This window comes from Phyllobates terribilis, unplaced genomic scaffold (genome assembly GCF_046119375.1).
Source record: "Phyllobates terribilis strain yellow unplaced genomic scaffold, ASM4611937v1 Scaffold_5__5_contigs__length_657084704, whole genome shotgun sequence".
In the NCBI taxonomy this organism is placed as follows: Eukaryota; Metazoa; Chordata; class Amphibia; order Anura; family Dendrobatidae; genus Phyllobates; species Phyllobates terribilis.
Window position 1 is genome coordinate 554,944,051 of NW_027362765.1, and position 24,340 is coordinate 554,968,390.

The following is a 24,340-nucleotide window of genomic DNA, read 5'->3' on the forward strand; positions in this document are numbered from 1 at the left end:
AATACTAGGGGCAGGGAACATGGATTAGTGATACCACTCCAAATAAAATAAAACGCGGGAGTGTTGCTTTAATAAAACAGAAGTACTCACCCTAGCTTAATGTTTGGTAAATGCTAAACCCTGAGAACCGCAGCTTTAGTATCTACTGTGCGGTATACACTGGGACGGCGCGGTATTTATTCAAGAAGAAATGCAAACGAAAAGCCGTGGATTGAACATCTGAGCACTGAAAAGCAGCAGGGAGAAGCCATGGAAATTAGGGAATGAAGTAAAAGGAAGTTGGAGTTTTCTCTGCCTCTTCCTCCCCCAGCTGATGAATGGAGGAGGGGGATGTCAGCAGTCTGGGGAGGAGGCTGGTCACTCATCAGTAAACACTGGTCACAAAGTTTCCAAAGTCTAATTACATCTGAATCCTGTACTGAGATGAAGGAATATTAACATTCACTGCACAGGGGTCGGTGTGTGAACCGCAGGCTGCATCTCCTCATCCTCCCCGGTGTGAGAGCCCATTGGACAGGATGGCTGGGATTTCTGAGAGCCCCCTCCTCCTCATTATAGCCTGCTGCTGCCTTCCACTGGGTAAGCTGGGTACATTGCTTTCAGATATTGTGGACGTAGTTATGACCAGCAATATTCAGCGCTGACACTTTATAATGTGCATTACATGTGTCAGTGCAGCCTATGTCGGGACACGATGTATGTGGTATTCTCATGTGGCTTCTGTGCTGCATCACTTATTATTCATTGATTTCAGGTTCTTTCATTCAGTCCCATTACAAGTATATAACATCCAGCCCCCGGCTATGCCGGCAGCCTTTAGGCCAGGTTCACATGATCAGTTTTGGAAGTCAAAACCAGGAGTGGGGCAATCAGAGGAAAAGTATAATAGAAACAGGTCACCACTTCTGTATTTATCACCCACTCCTGGTTTTGGCTTATAAATACTGATGTAAAATACTGACCAAATACTGAACGTGTGAACATGGCCTTACTACATTTGTGAAAGATTTGCTCGTTGTAAAAAGCTCACTGTGGTTCTATGATAGGAAACATCAGCTCCTGAAATAGCTTTCCTCCTGTATATTCCATGATCACCTGTGAGGGGTGTTATTGTGGAAGCATTTAGGAACAACAGCAAACTATGTAAAGTTACCGAGCGGGGTCACTGAGTGCTAAGGAGGTGCAGTTACAGAGCGGGGTCACCGAGTGCTAAAGAGGAGCAGTTACAGAGCGAGGTCACCGAGTGCTAAAGAGGAGCAGTTACAGAGCGGGGTCACCGAGTGCTAAGGAGGAGCAGTTACAGAGCTGGGTCATCGAGTGCTGAGGAGGAACAGTTACAGAGAGGGCTCACCGAGTGCTAAGGAGTAACAAGTTACAGAGCGGGGTCACCGAGTGCTGAGGAGGAACAGTTACAGAGCGGGGTCACCGAGTGCTGAGGAGTAACAGTTACAGAGCGGGGTCAACGAGTGCTAAGGAGGAGCAGTTACAGAGTGGGGTCACCGAGTGCTAAGGAGGAGCAAGTTAGAGAGCGAGATCCCCGAGTGCTAAGGGGGAGCATTTACAGAGCGGGGTCACCAAGTGCTAAGGAGGATCAATTACAGAGCGGGATCCCTGAGTGCTAAGGAGGAGCAAGTTACAGAGCGGGATCCCTGAGTGCTAAGGAGGAGCAAGTTACAGAGCGAGATCCCCGAGTGCTAAGGAGGAGCAATTACAGAGCGGGGTCACCGAGTGCTAAGGAGGAGCAAGTTACAGAGCGAGATCCCCGAGTGCTAAGGAGGAGCAATTACAGAGCGGGGTCACCGAGTGCTAAGGAGGAGCAAGTTACAGAGCGAGATCCCCGAGTGCTAAGGATGAGCAGTTACAGAGCGCGGTCACCAAGTGCTAAGGAGGAACAGTTACAGAGCTGGGTCACCGAGTGCTAAGGGGGAACAGTTACAGAGCGGGGTCACCGAGTTCTAAGGATGAGCAGTTACAGAGCTGGGTCACCGAGTGCTAAGGATGAGCAGTAACAGAGCGGGGTCACCGAGTGCTAAGGAGGAGCAGTAACAGAGCGGGGTCACCGAGTGCTAAGGAGGAGCAGTTACAGAGCTGGGTGTAACGGGTCTGGGAGGCGGAACCTCTGAGCTACTATACAAGGGGGCGGTCCTTGTAAGGGAGCGGGTGGCGACCAGGCAGGCAGTCACAGCAGGTGACCGGGACAGTCTCTGGAAGAACGGGCAGGAGGTCACGGCAAGTGACCGGGGCAGTCTCTGGATGAACGGGCAGATGGTCACGGCAAGTGACCGGGGCAGTCTCTGGGTAAAGGGTTGGTACGACCTGTGGCGGCTGATGGTAGACGTGAGCTCCCAGGTGAGCAGGCGAGAGTCTCTGGATAAACGGGTGGTCACAGCATGTGACGGCGGAGCCTCCAGGAAGACCAACAGACAGGCGGCAGATGAGTGCTCCCAGGTGAGCGGGCAGAAGTCTCTGGACAGGCGGGTGGTCACAGCACGTGACGGCAGAGCCTCCAGGTAGGCTAGCAGACAGGCAGCAGATGAGCGCTCCCAGGTGAGCGGGCAGGAGTCACTGGACAGGCAGGTGGTCATAGCACGTGACGGCGGAGCCTCCAGGTAGGCTAGCAGGCAGGTAGCAGATGTGCGCTCCCAGGTGAGCGGGCAAGCTGGTCCATAGACAGACTGACAGGAGTTGGAAGGCAGACCGTCGGACCTCAGGCAAGCAGGCAGGTAGCTGATGTGCGCTCCCAGGTGAGCGGGCAAGCTGGTCCTTAGACAGACTGACAGGAGTTGTAAGGCAGACCGTCGGACCTCAGGCTAGCAGGCAGGTAGCAGAATATCGGGCAGGAATAAGACAGCAAGCTGGCAGGAATCTGGCAGGTAACTGGCACCGGGACCTGAGGGCTGAAGCAGAGTAGTGAACAGTGCAACAACATTGCTCGGGCACCTCCATTTTGGAGGAGGTGCCTTATATATGGTGAAGTCCTCCGGCCATTGGCCGGGGACTCCTTAGGACGGTGCGCGCGGCCCCTTTAAGAGGGAGGGAGAGCGCGCCCTAAGCACAGTGGCCGGGAAGGAGCGCGCGCTGCCAGCAGAGCGGGAGGAGGACGCCGGGCACGGAGCAGAGAGGTGAGGGGAACAGCGTCCCTGCCTAGCAGAGGGCAGGGACGCCGGCACTACACTGGGTCACCGAGTGCTAAGGAAGAACAGTTAAAGAGCGGGGTCAGAGAGTGTCAAGGAGGGGCAGTTACAGAGCAGGGTCACCGAGTGTCAAGGAGGAGCAGTTACAGAGCGGGGTCACCGAGTGCTAAGGAAGAACAGTTACAGAGCTGGGTCACCGAGTGCTAAGGAAGAACAGTTACAGAGCGGGGTCACCGAGTGCTAAGGAGGATCAATTACAGAGCGGGGTCACCGAGTGCTAAGGAGGAGCAGTTACAGAGCGGGGTCACCGAGTGCTAAGGAGGAACAGTTACAGAGCGGGAACACTGAGTGCTGAGGAGGAACAGTTACAGAGCGGGATCACCGAGTGCTAAGGAGGAGCAGTTACAGAGCGGGGTCAACGAGTGCTAAGGAGGAGCAGTTACAGAGCGGGATCACCGAGTGCTAAGGAGGAGCAGTTACAGAGCTGGGTCACCTAGTGCTAAGGAAGAACAGTTACAGAGCAGGGTCACCGAGTGTCAAGGAGGAGCAGTTACAGAGTGGGGTCACCGAGTGCTAAGGAAGAACAGTTACAGAGCGGGGTCACCGAGTGCTAAGGAAGAACAGTTACAGAGCGGGGTCACCGAGTGCTAAGGAAGAACAGTTACAGAATGAGATCCCCGAGTGCTAACGGGGGATCAATGACAGAGCGAGATCCCCGAGTGCTAAGGAGGAGCAATTACAGAGCGGGGTCACCGAGTGCTAAGGAGGAACAGTTACAAAGCGAGGTCACCGAGTGCTAAGGAGGAGCAGTTACTGAGCGGGAGCACTGAGTGCTGAGGAGGAGCAGTTACAGAGCGGGATCACCGAGTGCTAAGGGGGAACAGTTACAGAGCGAGGTCACCGTGTGCTAAGGAGGAGCAGTTACAGAGCGAGGTCACCGAGTGCTTAGGAGGAGCAGTTACAGAGCGGGATCACCGAGTGCTAAGGAGGAGCAGTTACAGTGTGGGGTCACCGAGTGCTAAGGAGGAGCAGTTACAGTGTGGGGTCACCGAGTGCTAAGGAGGATCAATTACAGAGCGGGGTCACCGAGTGCTAAGGAGAAGCAGTTACAGAGCGGGGTCACCGAGTGCTAAGGAGGAACAGTTACAGAGCAGGATCACCGAGTGCTAAGGAGGAGCAGTTACAGAGCGGGATCACCGAGTGCTAAGGAGGAACAGTTACAGAGCTGGGTCACCGAGTGCTAAGGAAGAACAGTTACAGAGCAGGGTCACCGAGTGCTAAGGAAAAACTGTTACAGAGAGAGTTCACCAAGCGCTGAGGAGCAGAAGGCAGGAAAGCCGCCAACGCTCTACTGACTCCATAACTGAAGAGTCCAATTCTCCTGTGGTACTAGCATAAGAACAAAAACTGTGTGCCAGCAGCTTCATGGCATGAGTTTCTAAGGAAAAGAAGCTGCATGTAAACCTAACATCACTGAGCACAATGCCAAGCATCAGATTGAGTGGTGTAAAGCCGCCATCACAGGATTCTGGAATAGTTGGAGCGTGTTCTGTGCAGTGACTGATCACACTTCACTATCTGGAAGACAGATGCCAGATGGGTTTAATGAGTGCCAGGAGAGCGTTACCTGACTGCCTTGTGCCAACTGTAAAGTTTTGCAGAGGAGAGATAATGTTGTAGGCTTGTTTTTCAGTGTCTAAGGCTCTAAGTTCCAGTTAAAGGAAATCTTAGCTTATGTTCACACACTGCTTTTTTGCAGCATTTTTTCTGCAACCAAAACCTGCTCTCTTGGAAGTAAAAATGCTGTGTTCAAAACGCAGGTTTTTTGCTTGCGGATTACATTTTCATGTCAGATATTGAGAAAAACATGGATATGTGTCTTTATATATAGTGTATGTAAACTTCTGGTTTCAAACGTGTGTGTATATACTCTATATACACACACACTAACACGCACTCAGTGTGCATCTATGGAAAAAAAATCCACTTTACTACAGAATGTGATGGAACAACATGGCAAATTCCTGATAAGTTAAAATTTGGATAGGACAAAAGCCTCTACCATTGCTCACAGAGAATTTGGCTCTAGTGATGAGCCCAACTGCTCGTTACTCAAGTTTGCCTAGGGTGCTCGAGTGACAAAACATGCGGGGATTGCCTGACAAACATGCTGAACATGTGGCAGCGGGGATTCGAACATGTCACTCGAGCACCGACGATACTCGGTGCATACCGGAGCAGCCTAGGCAAACTTGAGTAACGAGCACTTGCGCTCATCACTAAATAGATCCAAACTACCCATATGATCCTATGGAAGATGACACATCTTTTTCATATAGAATACGTGTGCAAAAACTTCTGTATGCCTCTAAATGAAATGAGATCTATGGAGGTACAGTATAGGCCCATGAAATTCCATGTTTCCATATTTGGGTCTATTCACAGGTGGTGGATTTGTTGGAAAAATGGGGTTTATTTTCTTTTGTGTTTTTGTGAATGACAGGAGCAGATTTTTTGCAATATATCTGATTTGTGTCAATAATGTGGTCTACGAATTCTATTGAATCCGTACTCTGGGCTATTGCATGCTAAGCCAACTGCTGTGTGCTCCTGTCTGCCGAGCTGCGCACTTCTCGGTGGAAGTTTTGAAAGATTGGTGGAGGGTCTCAGGACTCAGACCATCACCAATCCGCTTGTAATTATAAGCACAATTTAATGTGTAAATACATTACAAAAGTTTAGTTACTCATTAAAGGGAACCTCTCACCATGAACATGCAGTCCAATCTGCCGGCACCATGTCATAGAGCAGGTGGAGCTGAGCAGGTTGAGATATACCGTGGGGAAAATACCATATTTTTCGGACTATAAGATGAACCGGACCATGAGATGCACCTAGGTTTTAGAGGAGGAAAATAGAAAACAATTTGAAGCAAAAAATGTGGTCATGATGCACCGTTATAGGGGTAATGTCCCCCAATTCTGTTAATATCCCCCATCCTGGTATGGCCCCCCCCTTCCTGTTATACATGGCACCCCTCATCCCTCATCCTGGCAGGCATGGCACCCCTCATCCCTCATCCTGGCAGGCATGGCACCCCTCATCCTGGTAGGCATGGCTCCCCCCATCCTGGTAGGCATGGCACCCCTCATTCCCTATCCTGGTAGGCATGGCGCCCCTCATCCCCGATCCTGGTATGCATGGCACCCCTCCATTCTCGTATGCATGGCACCCCCATCCCCATCACACTGCACACAAAAAAAATAAAGGATTCTACTCCCCTCCCCTCTGCTCCAGCGCTGCTTCCTGGTCTGCTGCCAGCATCTGGTCTCACCTTCTGAGCCGCGTATGACGTCACTGCCATGTGTCCTCACATGCTGAGATGAGCTGCCAGAACAGTCACTGCTCTCCACACCGGGACTATGGGCGTGTAGATCTATGAATATTCATTCTCCTTAATAGCGGGCGCATGCTGTAGCTGCAGACATCGGCTCCTGCAGCGTCTTGGCGATCGCGTGTACCCGCTATTAAAGAACATGAATATTCACTACTCCCCATGCCCATGAGAGTGGGGAGTAGAGAATATTCATTTTCTTTAGCAGCGGGCACAGTGTTGGCTGCAGAAGGCGGCTGCCGCCTCCTGTGCTACACTCCTCTGCCACTGCTTCCCCCCCCCCACCATCCACAGCAACAGGACAATATAGTACATTCCGACTATAAGACCATACCACACCACATGTGACCGCCGAGCTGCTGCAGGAGCCAGCGGCTGATGCTGACACTATGCGCCCGCTATTAAGGAGAATGAATATTCAGTGCTCCACACGCCCATAGGCATATGATTTTTGGTTCATTGGGTGGTCCTATCAGTGATTGACAGTTATCACTTCATGCACTCTTAGTCTGTTACTAAATATATAGCTGCTGCAGGTGACAACATTTTTTTGGGGGTGAAAAAATTGACTATATTGTCATCCATACAGTTTAACGTGCATTGTGTTCAATTATGGTGGTTTTAAACTAAAAAAAAACACAACGCTTTGCTTTGTCTGCTGCAGGTGGCCAAATTTTTTTTATTATTAAAAAAAAACAAAACTTGGTTTCTAGAGATCTAGCAATTAGAAAATCAGAAAGGTGTGCGGTAAGGAACAGGGAAATGGAAGTGCTGATGATGGTGCACATAGACACTGAGGACGTGGGCAGGTGTGACTGCGCCTGTTGCTGGAGCGCAAAAATAAACAATGGAGGGCACCATCTATTAAAGGGGGTCCTCCTGTGGCATGTCAAAAAGAGAAAGCTAAATAGAAGAAGAAAAGAAACATGCCATGAATTGCAGGGATCACACAAATATATCAATTTTATTAAGACCCAAAACAATTAAAAACCATTTAAAAAGTCATACAATGACATACAAATCCAACAATCCACAATAGAGTTGTGTAAGCCACAGCTAATGTATACAACAATAATATATATTAAGAATCATAAATAAATATATACATATACAGTACAGACCAAAAGTTTGGACACACCTTCTCATTTAAAGATTTTTCTGTATTTTCTTGACTATGAAAATTGTACATTCACACTGAAGGCATCAAAACTATGAATTAACACATGTGGAATTATATACTTAACAAAAAAGTGTGAAACAACTGAAAATATGTCTTATATTTTAGGTTCTTCAAAGTAGCCACCTTTTGCTTTGATGACTGCTTTGCACACTCTTGGCATTCTCTTGATGAGCTTCAAGAGGTAGTCACCGGAAATGGTCTTCCAACAATCTTGAAGGAGTTCCCAGAGATGCTTAGCACTTGTTGACCCTTTTGTCTTCACTCTGCGGTCCAGCTCACACCAAACCATCTCGATTGTGTTCAGGTCTGGTGACTGTGGAGGCCAAGTCATCTGGCATAGCACCCCATCACTCTCCTTCTTGGTCAAATAGCCCTTACACAGGTCCAACTAGACGCAAACCGGATGGAATAGCATGCCGCTGCGAGATGCTGTGGTAGACATGCTGGTTCAGTATGCCTTTAATTTTGAATAAATCCCCAACAGTGTCACCAGCAAAGCACCCCCACACCATCACACCTCCTCCTCCATGCTTCACGGTGGGAACCAGGCATGTAGAGTCCATCCATTCACCTTTCCTGCGTCGCACAAATTTGGAACCAAAGATCTCAAATTTGGACTCATCAGACCAAAGCACAGATTTCCACTGGTCTAATGTCCATTCCTTGTGTTCTTTAGCCCAAACAAGTCTCTTCTGCTTGTTGCCTGTCCTTAGCAGTGGTTTCCTAGCAGCTATTTTACCATGAATGCCTGCTGCACAAAGTCTCCTCTTAACAGTTGTTGAAGAGATGTGTCTGCTGCTAGAACTCTGTGTGGCATTGACCTGGTCTCTAATCTGAGCTGATGTTAACCTGCGATTTCTGAGGCTGGTGACTCGGATAAACTTATCCTCAGAAGCAGAGGTGACTCTTGGTCTTCCTTTCCTGGGGCGGTCCTCATGTGAGCCAGTTCCTTTGTAGCGCTTGATGGTTTTTGCAACTGCACTTGGGGACACTTTCAAAGTTTTCCCAATTTTTCGCACTGACTGACCTTCATTTCTTAAAGTAATGATGGCCACTCGCTTTTCTTTACTTAGCTGCTTTTTTCTTGCCATAATACAAATTCTAACAGTCTATTCAGTAGGACTATCAGCTGTGTATCCACCAGACTTCTGCACAACACAACTGATGGTCCCAACCCCATTTATAAGGCAAGAAATCCCACTTATTAAACCTGACAGGGCACACCTGTGAAGTGAAAACCATTTCCGGTGACTACCTCTTGAAGCTCATCAAGAGAATGCCAAGAGTGTGCAAAGCAGTCATCAAAGCAAAAGGTGGCTACTTTGAAGAACCTAGAATATAAGACATATTTTCAGTTGTTTCACACTTTTTTGTTAAGTATATAATTCCACATGTGTTGATTCATAGTTTTGATGCCTTCAGTGTGAATGTACAATTCTCATAGTCAAGAAAGTACAGAAAAATCTTTAAATGAGAAGGTGTGTCCAAACTTTTGGTCTGTACTATAAATGCAATATCAATGTATAAGTAAAACCTGGGACCTAATAGTACAGCTGAAATATTTATGGTCAGCACCAAAAAACACAATAAATAGATGAATCAGACTGAATACATTCATAGAATATACAGGTATGTGTCAGGACCATAATATCATGAAACCCAGTAAACAGGGAAACAAGAGGTATCATACTACACGAATGACAGGGCAAATAAGCCCATAGCAATATTTAAGAGGGCTCCTATTCCCTAGGTCTCCAAAAGAGAGATAAAGTTGGATCCTTATTGCAAGGTGATGAACTGTGAGCTGGGCTCCATGGTTGCAAGGTAACACCATGTAAAGCCACAGGGTGCAAAGTGCACCACAGGACTCGTAATACTCACAAATACAAATGTCAAAATAATACACCACCTAAAAAGTAGAAAGGAAGGTGCTAAAAGAAGCTAGGTCCAAGGTTCACAAAATAAGTCAAGGGGAGCTTTGGCGCAAAACTGCATGCCGCGTGCCGCCTTTAAACCGTAGCTTCCTCAGGGGCCTATGGCTTGACTGAATATGTCCAAGTATATCTAGTAATGTAATTGGTACTTGTATGAGGCAGGTAACCAAGAGGGACTCCTGCATTCATGATCCATGAAGTAATGCATGCGTACTGAGACACAAAGAATCTGACATTCAGCGAATATTGCACATGTGCAATGAAAGTCTGTACAACGCGCAAGCGTCTCCAGTTGATACAAGTAAAGGCGCATGCGCAATGGAATCTCCATCGGCACGCGTCATACCAAATCTAACACGCTTGTGTTGGAGCTTATTTGAAAGCCATACTACGTACACATGATGTAAGCACAAAAATGAAACAAATGAAAATGCATAAGTTTAACGGCGCATGGGTGCATAACTAAATGTTGATGAGAGTTGTGATATCAAACGGAGACATACAAGTATAGTATAGTACACAGGCGCAACAGTGCTTTCATAGTATAAATAAAGGCTAACGATCAGCATATTGAGATCAAATCACACATGAACTTTATCACAAGGAAGCTATTCCTAAAAAAGAATTACGTAAAGAAGGTTCTTGTATATACTTCTCATTAATGTTACAGGTAAGAACTGGAAAGCGAAAAAAAATCCCTACACGTATAGCACAAATAGTGCAGTGCACACACACAAGCCCAAGTGTTTGCAAAAGATGCGTTTTGTCGTGAGGTGCGTAAATGGAAGTACAAAAGACAGAAGTAAAAAGTATGAGGGTGTAAACAAACAGCCATTGATAAGGAGGTAAGCTGGCAGTCAGACACTGACAACACATATATCCACGATGGTGGGATGAGCCCTATAAAAATGCAGGAGATATAGTGTAGTCTGCACTGATAAACATAGAAAAATTACATAAAACAATAAGTGTAAAAATCATTTATAGTCGTCAATCATATCACAAAATGGTGAAAAAAAAAAGAAGGTGCTTACCACATATACCCAAAATACACGCACGAGTAAGAGAACAATGTCCATAATAGGGAATCCATAAGATTCAAGTGAGAGTGAAGACTGGAAGAAATAAAATCCAGAGAAGTATCCACCGAACCTGTGAATAAAAAGAAAGAAGCAAAAAGTGAGTGCAAACAAACACAAAAATATACACAAAAATTATATAAATAATTACAGCTGCTTGTAGAACCCTGTGAATAGAAGCTCTTCATTTAGCCCATGAGGGGCCAAGCTCCGCACGTTGTGAATTCACATCGCAGAAGACAATTAGTGATGTGTTGCCACCCCCAACATTCAACTGAATGGATTCAAGACCAAGAATCCTTAAACCACTAGTGCAAAACTGGTGCCTGTTGAGAAAATATGAGGCTACAGAAGATGTAGTCTTGATCTTTTGCAGCAGTAGAAATATTAGAGATATGATGCTGAATCCTTCTCCTAAATTCTTTGGTTGTCTGGCCCACATATATCAATTGACACTCACAGATGATGGTGTACCAAATTGCGAGATCTGCAATTAAAATAGCTTTTGGGCTTAATCTTGTGAGGAAAAATGCGGAGGAATCCACCATCCTGACGTATGGTGTATGGACAAATAGTACATCCACCACAAGGATAAGTATCGGACATTTTGGACCCCCTGTTTAACTTCTGTGTTGGCTGTCTAAAATAAATATGGCTTAAATGGTCCTTCAAATTCCTTGCACGTCTAGCAACAATAATAGGTTGCGAGGAAATGTGGGGGGGTCAGTTTGGGTTCACTAAGAAGTATACCCCATTTTTTTGTCATAATATTGCGTATGTCTTTCCACTGATTATTATAAGTGGCGATGAGCTTTACAGATTTTCTGTTGAACCGAGGGCAAGTTTGAAGTAACTTTGCAAGATCATTTTCTTTGGCAAATTGGAAAGCTCTGGAGATGAATTTGTGTAGCTAGTCTTGATTCTTAAACTGGGTGGTTAAATCCTAAAGACATGCTGTTTAGTGATGCACAAAACTTAGAGAAGCCATGGTCACAAGAAGATGACAGTGGGGTATGGCAAATTTTGTTTAAGGATGTAGATGATGATGAGACACAGTGGTTAATAAGTCATGTTATGGTTAAGTCACCAAGTCAGGAGGACCAAGATGCGGCTGTTGAAGGTGAGGTGGTGGATGATGAAGTCACTGACCCAACCTGGGAAATTACCATGCAGAGCAAGGACAGCAGCACTGAGGGGGAGGGATCGGCAGCTCCGAAACAGGCAGGAAGAGGCAGTGGGGTGACCAGAGGAAGAAGGCGGGCAACTGTTCCGCACAGCATCAAAACACCAGGTACAGCAGAGTCAGGGATACACTATCAAAGGCCTGGGCCAATTTCATGACTCCCTCCCAACGTCCAAGCCCTGGTGACCGGGTATTTTTGACAAAAAGGGAAACGTTTTTTAAATATGGTTAATCAAAACCTGGCTGACCAAACCAGCATACTCCCTTATTCCTTGCGACCTTCAACTATCGGGTCTCAAAGCTGGACACCTGGCATGAGCTGTCTCTATGCCTTGGAGGTGTTGTGCTGCCCTACCACTAGCATTTTGTCTGAGTGGGTTTTTAGTGCCGCTGTGGGGGTCATAACAGACAGGCGCTTTCGCCCGTGTCAACAGAAAATGCTGACAGGCTCACTTTGATAAAAATGAACAAAGCCTGGATTAGCCCTGACTTTTCCACACCATCAGATTTGAATGAGGCTCTCCAGTTATTGCCTTCAGCGGTCTATGGATGACCCCGTTTATAATCATTTTCTGGCTTTGCACTGTGTGCAGAGCCTTTATGAGTGTAGAAGTACAACAACTACACTTTCTTAATATTTGAATGAGGCCCTCCTGTTGGTGCCTTCAAGGGTATATGGATGACCCTGCTTGTAATTTTGGGCAGGATTTGCATAGCCTTTATGAGTCTAGGAGTACCACTACATGACAATTGGAACAGAATGTGTATGAGGCCCTCCTTTATGTCTAATACACAGGTCCGCCATCAGGGCATTACTGCCCTTACTGCTGTATGGGGCCCGTTGAGCAGCAGTACAGAGGAGGCGGCCCTCCCTCTTGTGCTTCTGCTCATCGGGCACCATGGTGTAACTAAGTGCCGAAAGCCGGGGTGCCGCCTTTGGTGGCGCACACCTCGGCACTGGGTGCATTCCCGGAGCTCCACAGCCGTGCAGCTCCCTCATACTTCTGGTCATGTGATGGCGCATACGGAGAAGTCCGGAGAAGTATGAGGGAGCAGGAGCTGCATGGCTGAGGAACTCCGGGAAAGCACCCGCATCAGGACACCTGAAGCCGAGCTGTGCCTGCAGGTGATGGTAAGTGTTATGGGTCCGGGTGGTGGAACCTCTGTGCTTCGGTGCAATGAGGGACCAGAGGGGCGTGACTAAGTGCCTACTTGGCCTGACCAAGGTCACACGGTGGCTCATTCGACTCCGTGAACCAGGGAGGGACCTGGCAGGTGGACCAGGTGCCACTCTGGGACCGATCTTGTGTGAAAGCAGGTGACTCCCATGGGTCAGATGGCAGGAACTGACCGGTACAGCGGATGAGCATGGCAGGAAGGCTGACGGGTGGTCTGGGTAGTTAAGCAGGCTGGTTCAGCAGATAGTCAGACGGGTGCTCCGGGTAAGCAGGTTGGTGGGCACGGCAGGTAACAGGCAGGTGCTCCAGGTAGAATGGCTGGTGGGCACAACAGGTAACAGACTGGTGCTTCCAGGTAAGCAGGCTGGTGGGCACAGCAGGTAGCTGGCAGGTGCTTCCAGATAAGCAGGCTGGCGGGCAGAACTAAAGACAGACTGGCGGGCTGGGCTGTAGGCAGACTGGCGGGCAGGACTGACAGGCAGCGGGACCTGAGGGCTGAAGCAAGTGTTAGCACATGGAACAACAACCCTGCTCAGGCACCTCCATTGGAGGAGGTGCCTTATATAGGGGAAGTCCTCCGGCCATTGGCCGGGGACTCCGTAGGACGGCGTGCGCGGCCCCTTTAAGAGGGAGGAAGCGCGCGCGCGCTCTAAACACAGAGCCCGGGAAGCTGCGCATGGTGCGAGCCACAGCAGCAGGGGAGCGGGAGGACGCTGGACCTGGACCGCGGCTGTGATGGGAACGGCATCTCTGCCCGGCAGGAGGCAGAGACGCTGACGCTACAGTACCCCCCCCCTTTACTCCCCCTCTTTAGGCCCGCAAGAAATTTTTTAAGATGAGGGGCATGAATGTTCTTCCTGGGTTCCCAAGATCTCTCCTCAGGACCAAACCCCTTCCAATCCACAAGAAAGAAAGTCTTTCCTCTTACCCTCTTGGTGGTCAAAATGTTTTCTACCTCAAAGACGTCCTCAGCAGAGACTTGGAGCTGGAGCGGTACCTGGATCATCAGAGAAAGAATTAAGGACAACAGGTTTGAGGAGGGATACATGAAAGGAGTTGGGAAAACGTAAGGTGACCAGGAGTTTCGGCTTGTAAGCCACGGGATTGATTTGGTTCGGAACCTCAAACGGACCAATGAACCGCGGACCCAACTTATAGGAAGGTATCTTGAGACGAACATACAGTTATATGAAAAAGTTTGGGCACCCCTATTAATCTTAAGCTTAATGTTTTATAAAAATTGTTGTTTTTGCAACAGCTATTTCAGTTTGATATATGTAATAACTGTTGGACACAGTAATGTTTCTGCCTTGAAATGAGGTTTATTGTACTAACAGAAAATGTGCAATCTGCATTCAAATAAAATTTGACAGGTGCATAAGTATGGGCACCCTTATCATTTTCTTGTTTTAAATACTCCTACCTACTTTTTACTGACTTACTAAAGCACTTTTTTTGGTTTTGTAACCTCATTGAGCTTTGAACTTCATAGCCAGGTGTATGCAATCATGAGAAAAGCTACTTAAAGTGGCCACTTGCAAGTTGTTCTCCTGTTTGAATCTCCTCTGAAGAGTGGCATCATGGGCTCCTCAAAACAACTGTCAAATGATCTGAAAACAAAGATTATTCAACATAGTTGTTCAGAGGAAGGATACAAAAAGCTGTCTCAGAGATTTAACCTGTCAGTTTCCACTGTGAGGAACATAGTAAGGAAATGGAAGAACACAGGGACAGTTCTTGTTAAGGCCAGAAGTGGCAGGCCAAGAAAAACATCAGAAAGGCAGAGAAGAAGAATGGTGAGATCAGTCAAGGACAATCCTCAGACCACCTCCAGAGAGCTGCAGCATCAACTTGCTGCAGATGGTGTCACTGTGCATCGGTCAACTATACAGCGCACTTTGCACAAGGAGAAGCTGTATGGGAGAGTGATGCGAAAGAAGCCGTTTCTGCAAGCACGCCACAAACAGAGTCGGCTGAGGTATGCAAAAGCACATTTGGAGAAGCCAATTTCTTTTTGGAAGAAGGTCCTGTGGACTGATGAAACCAAGATTGAGTTGTTTGGTCATACAAAAAGGCATTATGCATGGCGGCAAAAAAACACAGCATTCCAAGAAAAACACTTGCTACCCACAGTAAAATTTGGTGGAGGCTCCATCATGCTTTGGGGCTGTGTGGCCAATGCCGGCACCGGGAATCTTGTTAAAGTTGAGGGACGCATGGATTCCACTCAGTATCAGCAGATTCTTGACAATAATATTCAAGAATCAGTGACAAAGTTGAAGTTACGCAGGGGATGGATCTTTCAGCAAGACAATGATCCAAAACACCGCTCCAAATCTACTCAGGCATTCATGCAGAGGAACAATTACAATGTTCTGGAATGTCCCCAGACCTGAATATCCTTGAACATCTGTGGGATCATTTGAAGAGGGCTGTCCATGCTTGGCGACCATCAAACTTTACTGAACTGGAATTGTTTTGTAAAGAGGAATGGTCAAAAATACCTTCATCCAGGATCCAGGAAATCATTAACCGCTTCCCGACCGCCCACTGTAGATAAACGTCCGCGCTGCCTGGGCTCTGTGCAGCGCCGACGTTTAAAAACGTTGGGTGGTCTCGCAGTGCTCAGGACCCCCAGGGTCCTGCAAGCGCTGTGAGAGCGGTGCAGAGCGTTAGCTCTGACAGGGAACATCATCGGGACCTGATTAGATCAGGTCCCAGTGATGTTAACCCTTTGCTGTCTTCTATATGCCGCGATCTATAGTGATCGCGGCATATAGAAGACAGCAGGAGGAGAGGGGGTCGTCCACTTACCTCTCCGACGACCCCTTGATTGCTTTCAGGACCTGGCGTTGCTATGGCAGCTGGAGGTCACATGACCGCCTCCAGCTCTGCCATATATGGTGTCCTTCCTGCCTGGCTTCAGCCTGTAGCTGATGCCAGACAGGAGACTGAAACAGTCAGTGAAGATCTCATGTAATGTAATACATGTCTATTACATTACATAAGATCAGGGATCAGAAAAATAAAAATTAATGTCCCATACAGGGACTAAGTAAAAATGTAAAAAAAGTAAAAAAAAATGTTTTGAAACTGTTAAAAAAAAAAAAAAAAATACAAAATAAATAAAAATAAATAAATAAAATATTAAACCGATAAATCCATATATTTATGCAAAAATAAAAAAAGTACACATATTTGGTATTGCCGCGTCCGAAACAACCCGAGCTATAAAACTGTCACACTAATTAACTCCTTATGTGCACACCGTAATAAAAATAAATAAAAAACGGAGCAAAAAACTATGCTTTTTCCTCATATCGCCAAACAAAAAGTGGAAAAAAATGCGATCAAAAAGCAAAATGGAAATAAAAATGGTACCGCTGAAAACGTCATCTTGTTCCGCAAAAATCAAGCTGCTATACAGCTCCATCAGCCAAAAAATAAAAAAGTTATACCTCTCAGAATAAAGCAATGCAAAAAAAATATTTTTTCTATAAAATTGTTTTATTGTGTAAAAGCGCCAAAACATAAAAAAATATACAGTATGTGTAGTATCGCTGTAAACGTACTGACCCGAAGAATAACGCTGCCTGATCACTTTTACCACACGCAGACCGGCATAAAAAAAAACGACAAAAAACAATTTCTGAATTGTTGGTTTTTGTTAATTTTGCCTCCCAAAAAACGGAATAGAAAGCGATCAAAAAATGTCACGTACCCACAAATGGTACCAATAAAAATGTCAACTCGTCCCGCAAAAAACAAGCCATCACATGACTCTGTCGGCCGAAATTGTCAAATGGCAATTGTCAAATAGCACTCCGTCCCCCCCAGATCTCGCCATATGGCTGAGCGGTACGATACAGCCACATATGGGGTATTGCCACTTTTAGAAGAAATTGTGTGACACATTTCGACACCATTTTTACCCATTGCCCTGTGTGAAAATGTAAAATCTGAGGGTAAAACATTTTTTTGTGGTAAAAATATAATTTTGCTTTTTTCACTGCCCAATGGTATAAATTTAAAAATTAAAAAATACTCACTACTTCCCTAGATGAATTCCTTGAGAGGTGTAGTTTACAAAATGGGGTCACTTGTGGGGGTTTCTGCTGTTTCGGCATGTTAGCGACTCTTCAAATGTGACATGGTGTCTGCTGCCTATCCCAGAAAACATAGCGCTCCTTTCTCTTCCGAACCCTGCCGTACACCAAAACAGTGGTTTTCCCCCACATATGGGGTATCGGCGTGTTCAAGAGAAAAAATTGAACAACAAATTTCATGGTGCAATTTATCCTGTTACCCTTATGATAATACAAAATTAGGGAAAGGAAAACATTTTTTGTGGGAAAAATGTGAAAATTTTATTTTTATGGCTCAATATTATAAACTTCTGTGAAGCAGCTGGGGGTGCAAGGTGCTCACCACACATCTAGATAAGTTCCCTAAGGGGTCTAGTTTCCAAAATGGTGTCACTTGTGGGGGGTTTCCACTGTTTAGGAACATCAGGGGCTCTCCAAACGCAACATGGCGTCTGCTAATTATTCAGACAAATTTTACATTCAAAAAGTCAAATGGCGCTCCTTCCCTTCCAAACCCTGCCGTGCGCCCAAACAGTGGTTTTCCCCCACATATGGGGTATCGGCGTGTTCAGGAGAAATTGCACAACAAATTTCATGGTGCAATTTATCCTATTACCATTATGATAATGGAAAATTAAGGGATGAAAAACGTTTTTGTGGGAAAAATGTGAAAATTTTATTTTTACAGCTCAATATTATAAACTTCTGTGAAGCACCTTGGGGTTCAAGGTGCTCACCACACATCTAGATATGTTCCCTAAGGGGTCTAGTTTCCAAAATGGTGTCACTTGTGGGGGGTTTCCACTGTTTAGGCACATCAGGAGCTCTCCAAACGCAACATGGTGTCTGCTAATTATTCAGACAAATTTTACATTCAAAAAGTCTAATGGCGCTCCTTCCCTTCCGAGCCCTGCCGTGCGCCCAAACAGTGGTTTTCCCTCACATATGGGGTATCAGCACCCTCAAGAGAAATTGCACAAAAAATTTTGGGGTCCATTTTTTCCTGTTACCCCTGTGAAAATAAAAAAAATTGGGTCTAAAGTAACATTTTTGTGAAAAAAGTTAAATGTTCATTTTTTTTTTCCACATTCCAAAAATTCCTGTGAAGCACCTGAAGGGTTAATAAAGTTCTTCAATGTGGTTTTGAGCACCTTGAGGGGTGCAGTTTTTAGAACGGTGTCACTTTTGGGTATTTTCTGTCATAAAAACCCCTCAAAGTGACTTCAAATATGATGTGGTCCCTAAAAAAATGTTTTTGTAAATTTTGTTGGAAAAATGAGAAATCGCTGGTCAACTTTTAACCCTTATAGCTCCCTAACAAAAAAAATTTTGGTTCCAAAATTGTGCTGATGTAAAGTAGACATGTGGGAAATGTTATTTATTAACTATTTTGTGTGACATATCTCTCTGATTTAAGGGCATGAAAATTCAAAGTTTGAAAATTGCTAAATTTTCGCCAAATTTCCGATTTTTTCACAAATAAACGCATGTGATATCAAAGAAATTTTACCACTATCATGAAGTACAATATGTCACGAAAAAACTATCTCAGAATCAGGGGGATCCATTGAAGCGTTCGAGAGTAATTGCTTCATAAAGTGACAGTGGTCAGAATTGAAAAAATTGGCCCGGTCACGAAGGCAAAAACAGGCTCTGGTGCAAAGTGGTTAAAAGCTTCAGGAAGCGACTAGAGGCTGTTATTTTTGCAAAAGGAGGATCTACTAAATATTAATGTCACTTTTCTGGTGAGGTGCCCATACTTATGCACCTGTCAAATTTTGTTTGAATGCAGATTGCACATTTTCTGTTAGTACAATAAACCTCATTTCAAGGCAGAAACATTACTGTGTCCAATAGTTATTACATGTATCAAACTGAAATAGCTGTTGCAAAAACACCAATTTTTATAAAACATTAAGCTTAAGATTAATAGGGGTGCCCAAACTTTTTCATATAACTGTATTTGGAGGAAAGCCAGACTTTGTCTCCTGGACAGAATTGAGGCGGATCCAGACGTCTCTTATCAGCATGTTTCTTCATCCACTCAGAGGACTGAAGAAGTGCAGATCTAGTGTCTTCCCAAATAGCTGAAAATTCGCTGACCAGAGACTCCGCGGCAGGATTGTCCACTGAAGACGAGATGGGAAACGGAATCTGGGGGTGTTGATCATAGACCACAAAGAACGGGGATTTGGAAGAAGACTCCCTCTCATGGTTATTACAGGAGAACTCGGCCCAGGGCAGGAGCTCAACCCAATCGTTATGGTGAGCATTGACAAAGTGCCGAAGAAAGCTGGTGAGGACCTGGTTGATACGTTCCACTTGACCATTGGGCTGAGGATGATAAGCAGATGAGAAATCCAAGGAGACATCCAGCAGCTTGCACGTAGCTCTCCAGAAGCGTGAAGTGAACTGAACCCCGCGATCAGACACAATGTGGAGGGGTAGGCCGTGGAGACGAAAAATGTGATGGATGAAGTCCTTAGCCAGCACAGATGCTGACTGAAGACCAGGCAGAGGGATGAAGTGGGCCATTTTAGAAAAGCGGTCAGCGACCACCCAAATGCCAGTACAACCGTCAGAAACAGGGAGATCAGTAATGAAGTCCATTGCAATGTGTTGCCACTGAGCGGAAGGCAAGGGAAGAGGAAGAAGACGGCCGGATGGAAGGTGCCTGGGAACCTTGTTACGGGCACAAGAGGAACAAGCCGCGACAAAGTCCGCAACATCCTTGCGCAGGGAAGGCCACCAGTAATGTCGGGCGAAGAGCTGAAAGGTCTTCCTCTGGCCAGCATGACCGGCTAGTTTGGATGAATGGCCCCAGAGTAGAACCCTCTTATGATCCGGAACTGCTACAAAGGTCTTACCGGGTGGAAGATGAGACAGGTCAAACGGAGCCACAGTCATTACCTTGGAGGGGTCGATGATATGTAGAGGCTCCTCCTCTTGGTCGGAAGACAAGAATGAGTGGGATAGCGCGTCAGCTTTAATGTTCTTCTCCGCTGGGCGGTAATGCAGAGTGAAGCAGAATCGGGCAAAGAATAGAGACCACCTGGCCTGACGCGGATTTAATCTTTGGGCGTTCTGCAAATAAGTGAGGTTTTTGTGGTCAGTGTAGATGACAACCGGGTGCAGAGCCCCTTCCAGCAAGTAGCGCCACTCCTCCAGCACTGATTTGATGGCCAGCAGCTCACGATCTCCTGTGGAGTAGTTGCGCTCGGACGAGGAGAAGAGCTTGGAGAAGAAGCCGCAGGTTACCATTCTCGCGGACAGGAATTTCTGGGTGAGTACCGCTCCGGCTCCAGAGGAGGATGCATCAACCTCCAGGAAGAACTGCTTCTTGCAATCCGGATGGTGTCGCACAGGAGCGGAGGAGAAGGCTTGTTTCAGGGAGACAAAGGCCTCCTCTGCTTCGGAAGTCCATTCTCTGGGATTTGCTCCTTTACGGGTGAGCGCGGAGATAGGAGCAGTTCGGGAAGAGAAATGAGGAATGAAGAAGCGGTAATAATTTGTGAAGACCAGGAATCACAGAATCGCCTTCAACCCCTCCGGTCGGGGCCACTTTAAGACGGTGGAGACCTTCTCGTGATCCATCGGCAGACCAGTCTTGGAGATAATATAGCCCAGGAATGGTAGAGAGGTCTGCTCAAAGAGGCATTTCTCGAATTTAGCGTATAGGCAATTCTGCCGGAGCCTTAGCAAAACCTGACGAACATCCCTCCGGTGTGAGGGTAGATCCGGAGAGAAGACCAAGATATCGTCCAGGTACATCACCACGCAAGAATACAGGAGATCACGGAAGATGTCGTTAACCAGCTCCTGGAAGACGGCTGGAGCATTACAGAGACCAAAGGGCATAACGCGGTATTCGTAGTGACCGTCCCGGGTGTTGAATGCCGTCTTCCACTCGTCTCCCTGGCGGATCCGGACCAAATTGTACGCCCCACGAAGATCGAGCTTGGTGAAGATCTTCGCGCCTTTAAGGCGGTCGAACAGCTCCGAGATGAGAGGCAGGGGGTACTTATTTTTTATGGTAATCTGGTTAAAACCCCTGTAATCGATACAGGGCCATAGAGAGCTGTCTTTCTTCTTGACGAAGAAGATTCCTGCTCCAGCCGGAGAGGTGGACTTCTGGATATATCCCCTAGCAAGATTGTCCTCAATGTACTCAGACATGGCCCGGGTCTCAGCCAGCGACAAGGGGTAGATGCGCCTGCAGAGAGGAGAAGCACCAGTTACCAGGTCGATGGGGCAATCATACAGCCTATGAGGTGGTAGTGTCTCTGCCTCCTTCTTGTCGAAGATGTCCGCATAGGAACAGTAGGGTGCCGGCAGACCAGCTTTGGTTATTATTTGGTGATAGTATGTGATCTGGTCATGGTGTGACGCTATTTCTCACTTGTATGTGATATTATTGGTCATTTTAAGAAATGTACGTGACACATTCCCTCAAAGAAAAATAAATAAAAATATACCTAAAAAGAGCCAGAAAAGTCTCCTTGTCATGGTGGCGGCTTAAAAAATCTTTTGGCCAAAACAAAAGCTGCTGGCTATGTATGATCTGGTGTTCGATGGGAACTGTTAATGTGTGATTGGTGAGGACGGGGTGCAGATTAGCCAGAGTAGATGGAGGTCGAGCTGGACGAACCGGAACCAGGCAGGACTCATGGCATTCCTGACCCCAACGGAGCACTTCACCAGATCTCCAATTCAGAATGGGCTCATGTCTTTGTAACCAGGGTAGACCAAGCAAGAGGGAGTGAGAGAGACCGGACAGCACATCTTCTCTGAGTGCAGCATTCCCACCTGAAGGGTTACAGGCTCTGTGATGAGCAAGATGGTCTCCGGAAGAAGCCTCCCATCCATAGAGGCAACTGCCAACGGTTCAGCCAGACGTACAGTAGGAATCTGATACCGCTCCACAACAGCCTGTTGAATGAGATTCCCAGCGGCTCCGGAATCCAGATGGGCAATGTCGAAGAAGTGGGTCTCTCCACTGGAAATAGAAACAGACAGATTCTGATGGAGTGAGGGGGGACTGCAAATGAGGGAGTGAGTTACTGGGGGCTGTAATTATGGAGTGAGGGGGGCTGTAACTTATGGAGTTGGGGTGCTGCAAGTGATGAAGTGAGGGGGACTGCAAGTGATGGAGTAAGGGGGGACTGCAAATGAGGGAGTGAGGTAAGGAGAGCTGTAATTATGGAGTGAGGGGTCTGCAAGTGATGGAGTGAGGGGGGGCTGTAAATGGAGTGGGGGGCTGACTGAATTGGCGGAAAGGAGTGTGACTGACTGAATTGACTGCAGGAGTGTGACTGACTGAATTGGCGGAAAGAATATGGGTGCTAACTAATTTATATATTAGGTGGGGAAAGTGGCTATTTATAGTTAGTGGGGGCACAGTGGTGGATTACAATTTATATTTGGATTGGTGGGTTACATAATAACTAATGATATAATAATGGTGGGTGCGTGTCTGTATTCAGCTGAGTAGAAGGAGAAAAAGTGGGGAATGGGCTCTGTTAGCTGCTATAGATAACTGTGTTATTTTATGCAGAGACGAGTCCTGGTTGGAAGAAGTGATGGCGGTCTGCGCCGGATAAAAAAGAAAAGCAAAGATAAAGGACTTCAACTAGAGACGTCACTGGTGAGTCAGTGTGTTACATGTACACTTACACTATACACTATATATAGAGTTCCGTATATAATGTCACTGGTGTTCACTGTATTACCTGTACAGTATACACTATATACTATATACAGAGCTCCTGTGTATGATATCACTGGTGTTCACTGGTGTGGCGGTATTTGTTCCTTGTACGTGGTATTATTTAGTTGCTATGTGGTTGTAATATGTGATCTGGTTATGGTGTGGCGGTATTTGTCCCTTGTATGTAGTAGTATTCAGTCACTATGTGGTGGTAATATATGGTCTAGTCATGGTGTGATTGTATTTGTCCCTGTATGTGGTATTATTTGGTTACTATATGGTGGTAGTATGTGATCTGGTCATGGTGTGACGCTATTTCTCACTTGTATGTGATATTATTGGTCATTTTAAGAAATGTACGTGACACATTCCCTTAAAGAAAAATAAATAAAAATATACCTAAAAAGAGCCAGAAAAGTCTCCTTGTCATGGTGGCGGCTTAAAAAATCTTTTGGCCAAAACAAAAGCTGCTGGCTATGTATGATCTGGTGTTCGATGGGAACTGTTAATGTGTGATTGGTGAGGACGGGGTGCAGAAGTGGCGTTTTTCCAAGAGTGAGGGGTGGGACTGTGCAAATTTCTAAGTGTGGAGGCGGAGCTGAGGTGGAGTTGGGGTGGAGCCTGGGTAGAGTCTCAAGGGGGCCTGAAAATTTTGCCAGCATGGGGCCCTGAAATTCCTGGTGGCAGTCCCGCTAATACAGGGTGTATATGAATCCCTCTTCCATCCAATTTTTGGAAGTTCTTGCTTCCTTCATAAATTACACTGAAATTTCCATTTTTTTTTATATAAATGTAAATTTTAGTTTACTTAAATTATTTTTTTTTTAAATCATTTTTAAATTTTGCCTTATATACAAGTCATTATACTGGAAAGAATGTTACTTAACATTTTTTTTCCTGTAAACTCCAATTTATCTTCGATTTTGAATGTTTTATTGTCAGTCCTTAAAGTGGACTAAAAGTGTGTCACTATTGTTCTCAGCAGCGATCTGGGAGTCAGAGATGCTTCCAGGGGTCTTCCCTGTGCTGTTCTCCTTCCATTCAGCACTTTTTTCATCCATTTCAACATTTTCACTGGCCCCCTGACCTCCTTGTAAGGTCTGCCAGAAAAATGCTCAGATTTCCCATTGACTCCCATTATACTTGTTACTTGAAGTGAACATCCAAGCATTAGGATTTGCTCGGTTTGAGTTACAAGCATCCGAGCATTTTAGAATTCGCTCATCACTAACAGTCATGTATAACATATGAATTTTGAAAAATATAATTATACAATATAATAGAGGCTGTACTTTAGTAGTTCAATGACACAACAATAAAAAGTGGCCGTGTCCAAATAAGCCTTTCTCAAGTTATGGGTGAATAAAGTAGTGTATGGGTGAGTAAAGATTAGTATTCACTGTTGTAATGAAGGTTGAGAATGGGTAAATATGACAAACATGCAAAAAGCTAGTTGAAATTCAAAA

General features: G+C 46.0%; 1 protein-coding gene across 3 annotated transcripts in view; it reads left to right on the forward strand.

Moving 5' to 3' along the window:
* Positions 1-279: 279 nt before the first annotated feature.
* The window catches only part of LOC141271335 (microsomal triglyceride transfer protein-like), a 155,703-nt gene continuing 131,642 nt past the window's right edge, over positions 280-24,340 (forward strand). Inside the window, exons 1-2 of one of the 3 annotated variants that reach the window (XM_073681448.1) lie at positions 281-579; positions 22,722-22,811. Coding sequence is in view for 2 of the 3 variants with exons in the window: in XM_073681449.1 (XP_073537550.1) it covers positions 519-579 (61 nt within the window). In the remaining variant the exon portion in view is untranslated. Of the gene's footprint in view, positions 580-22,721; positions 22,812-24,340 lie in introns of all 3 variants that reach the window. The other 2 variants (XM_073681449.1, XM_073681447.1) reach the window with 2 other exon arrangements.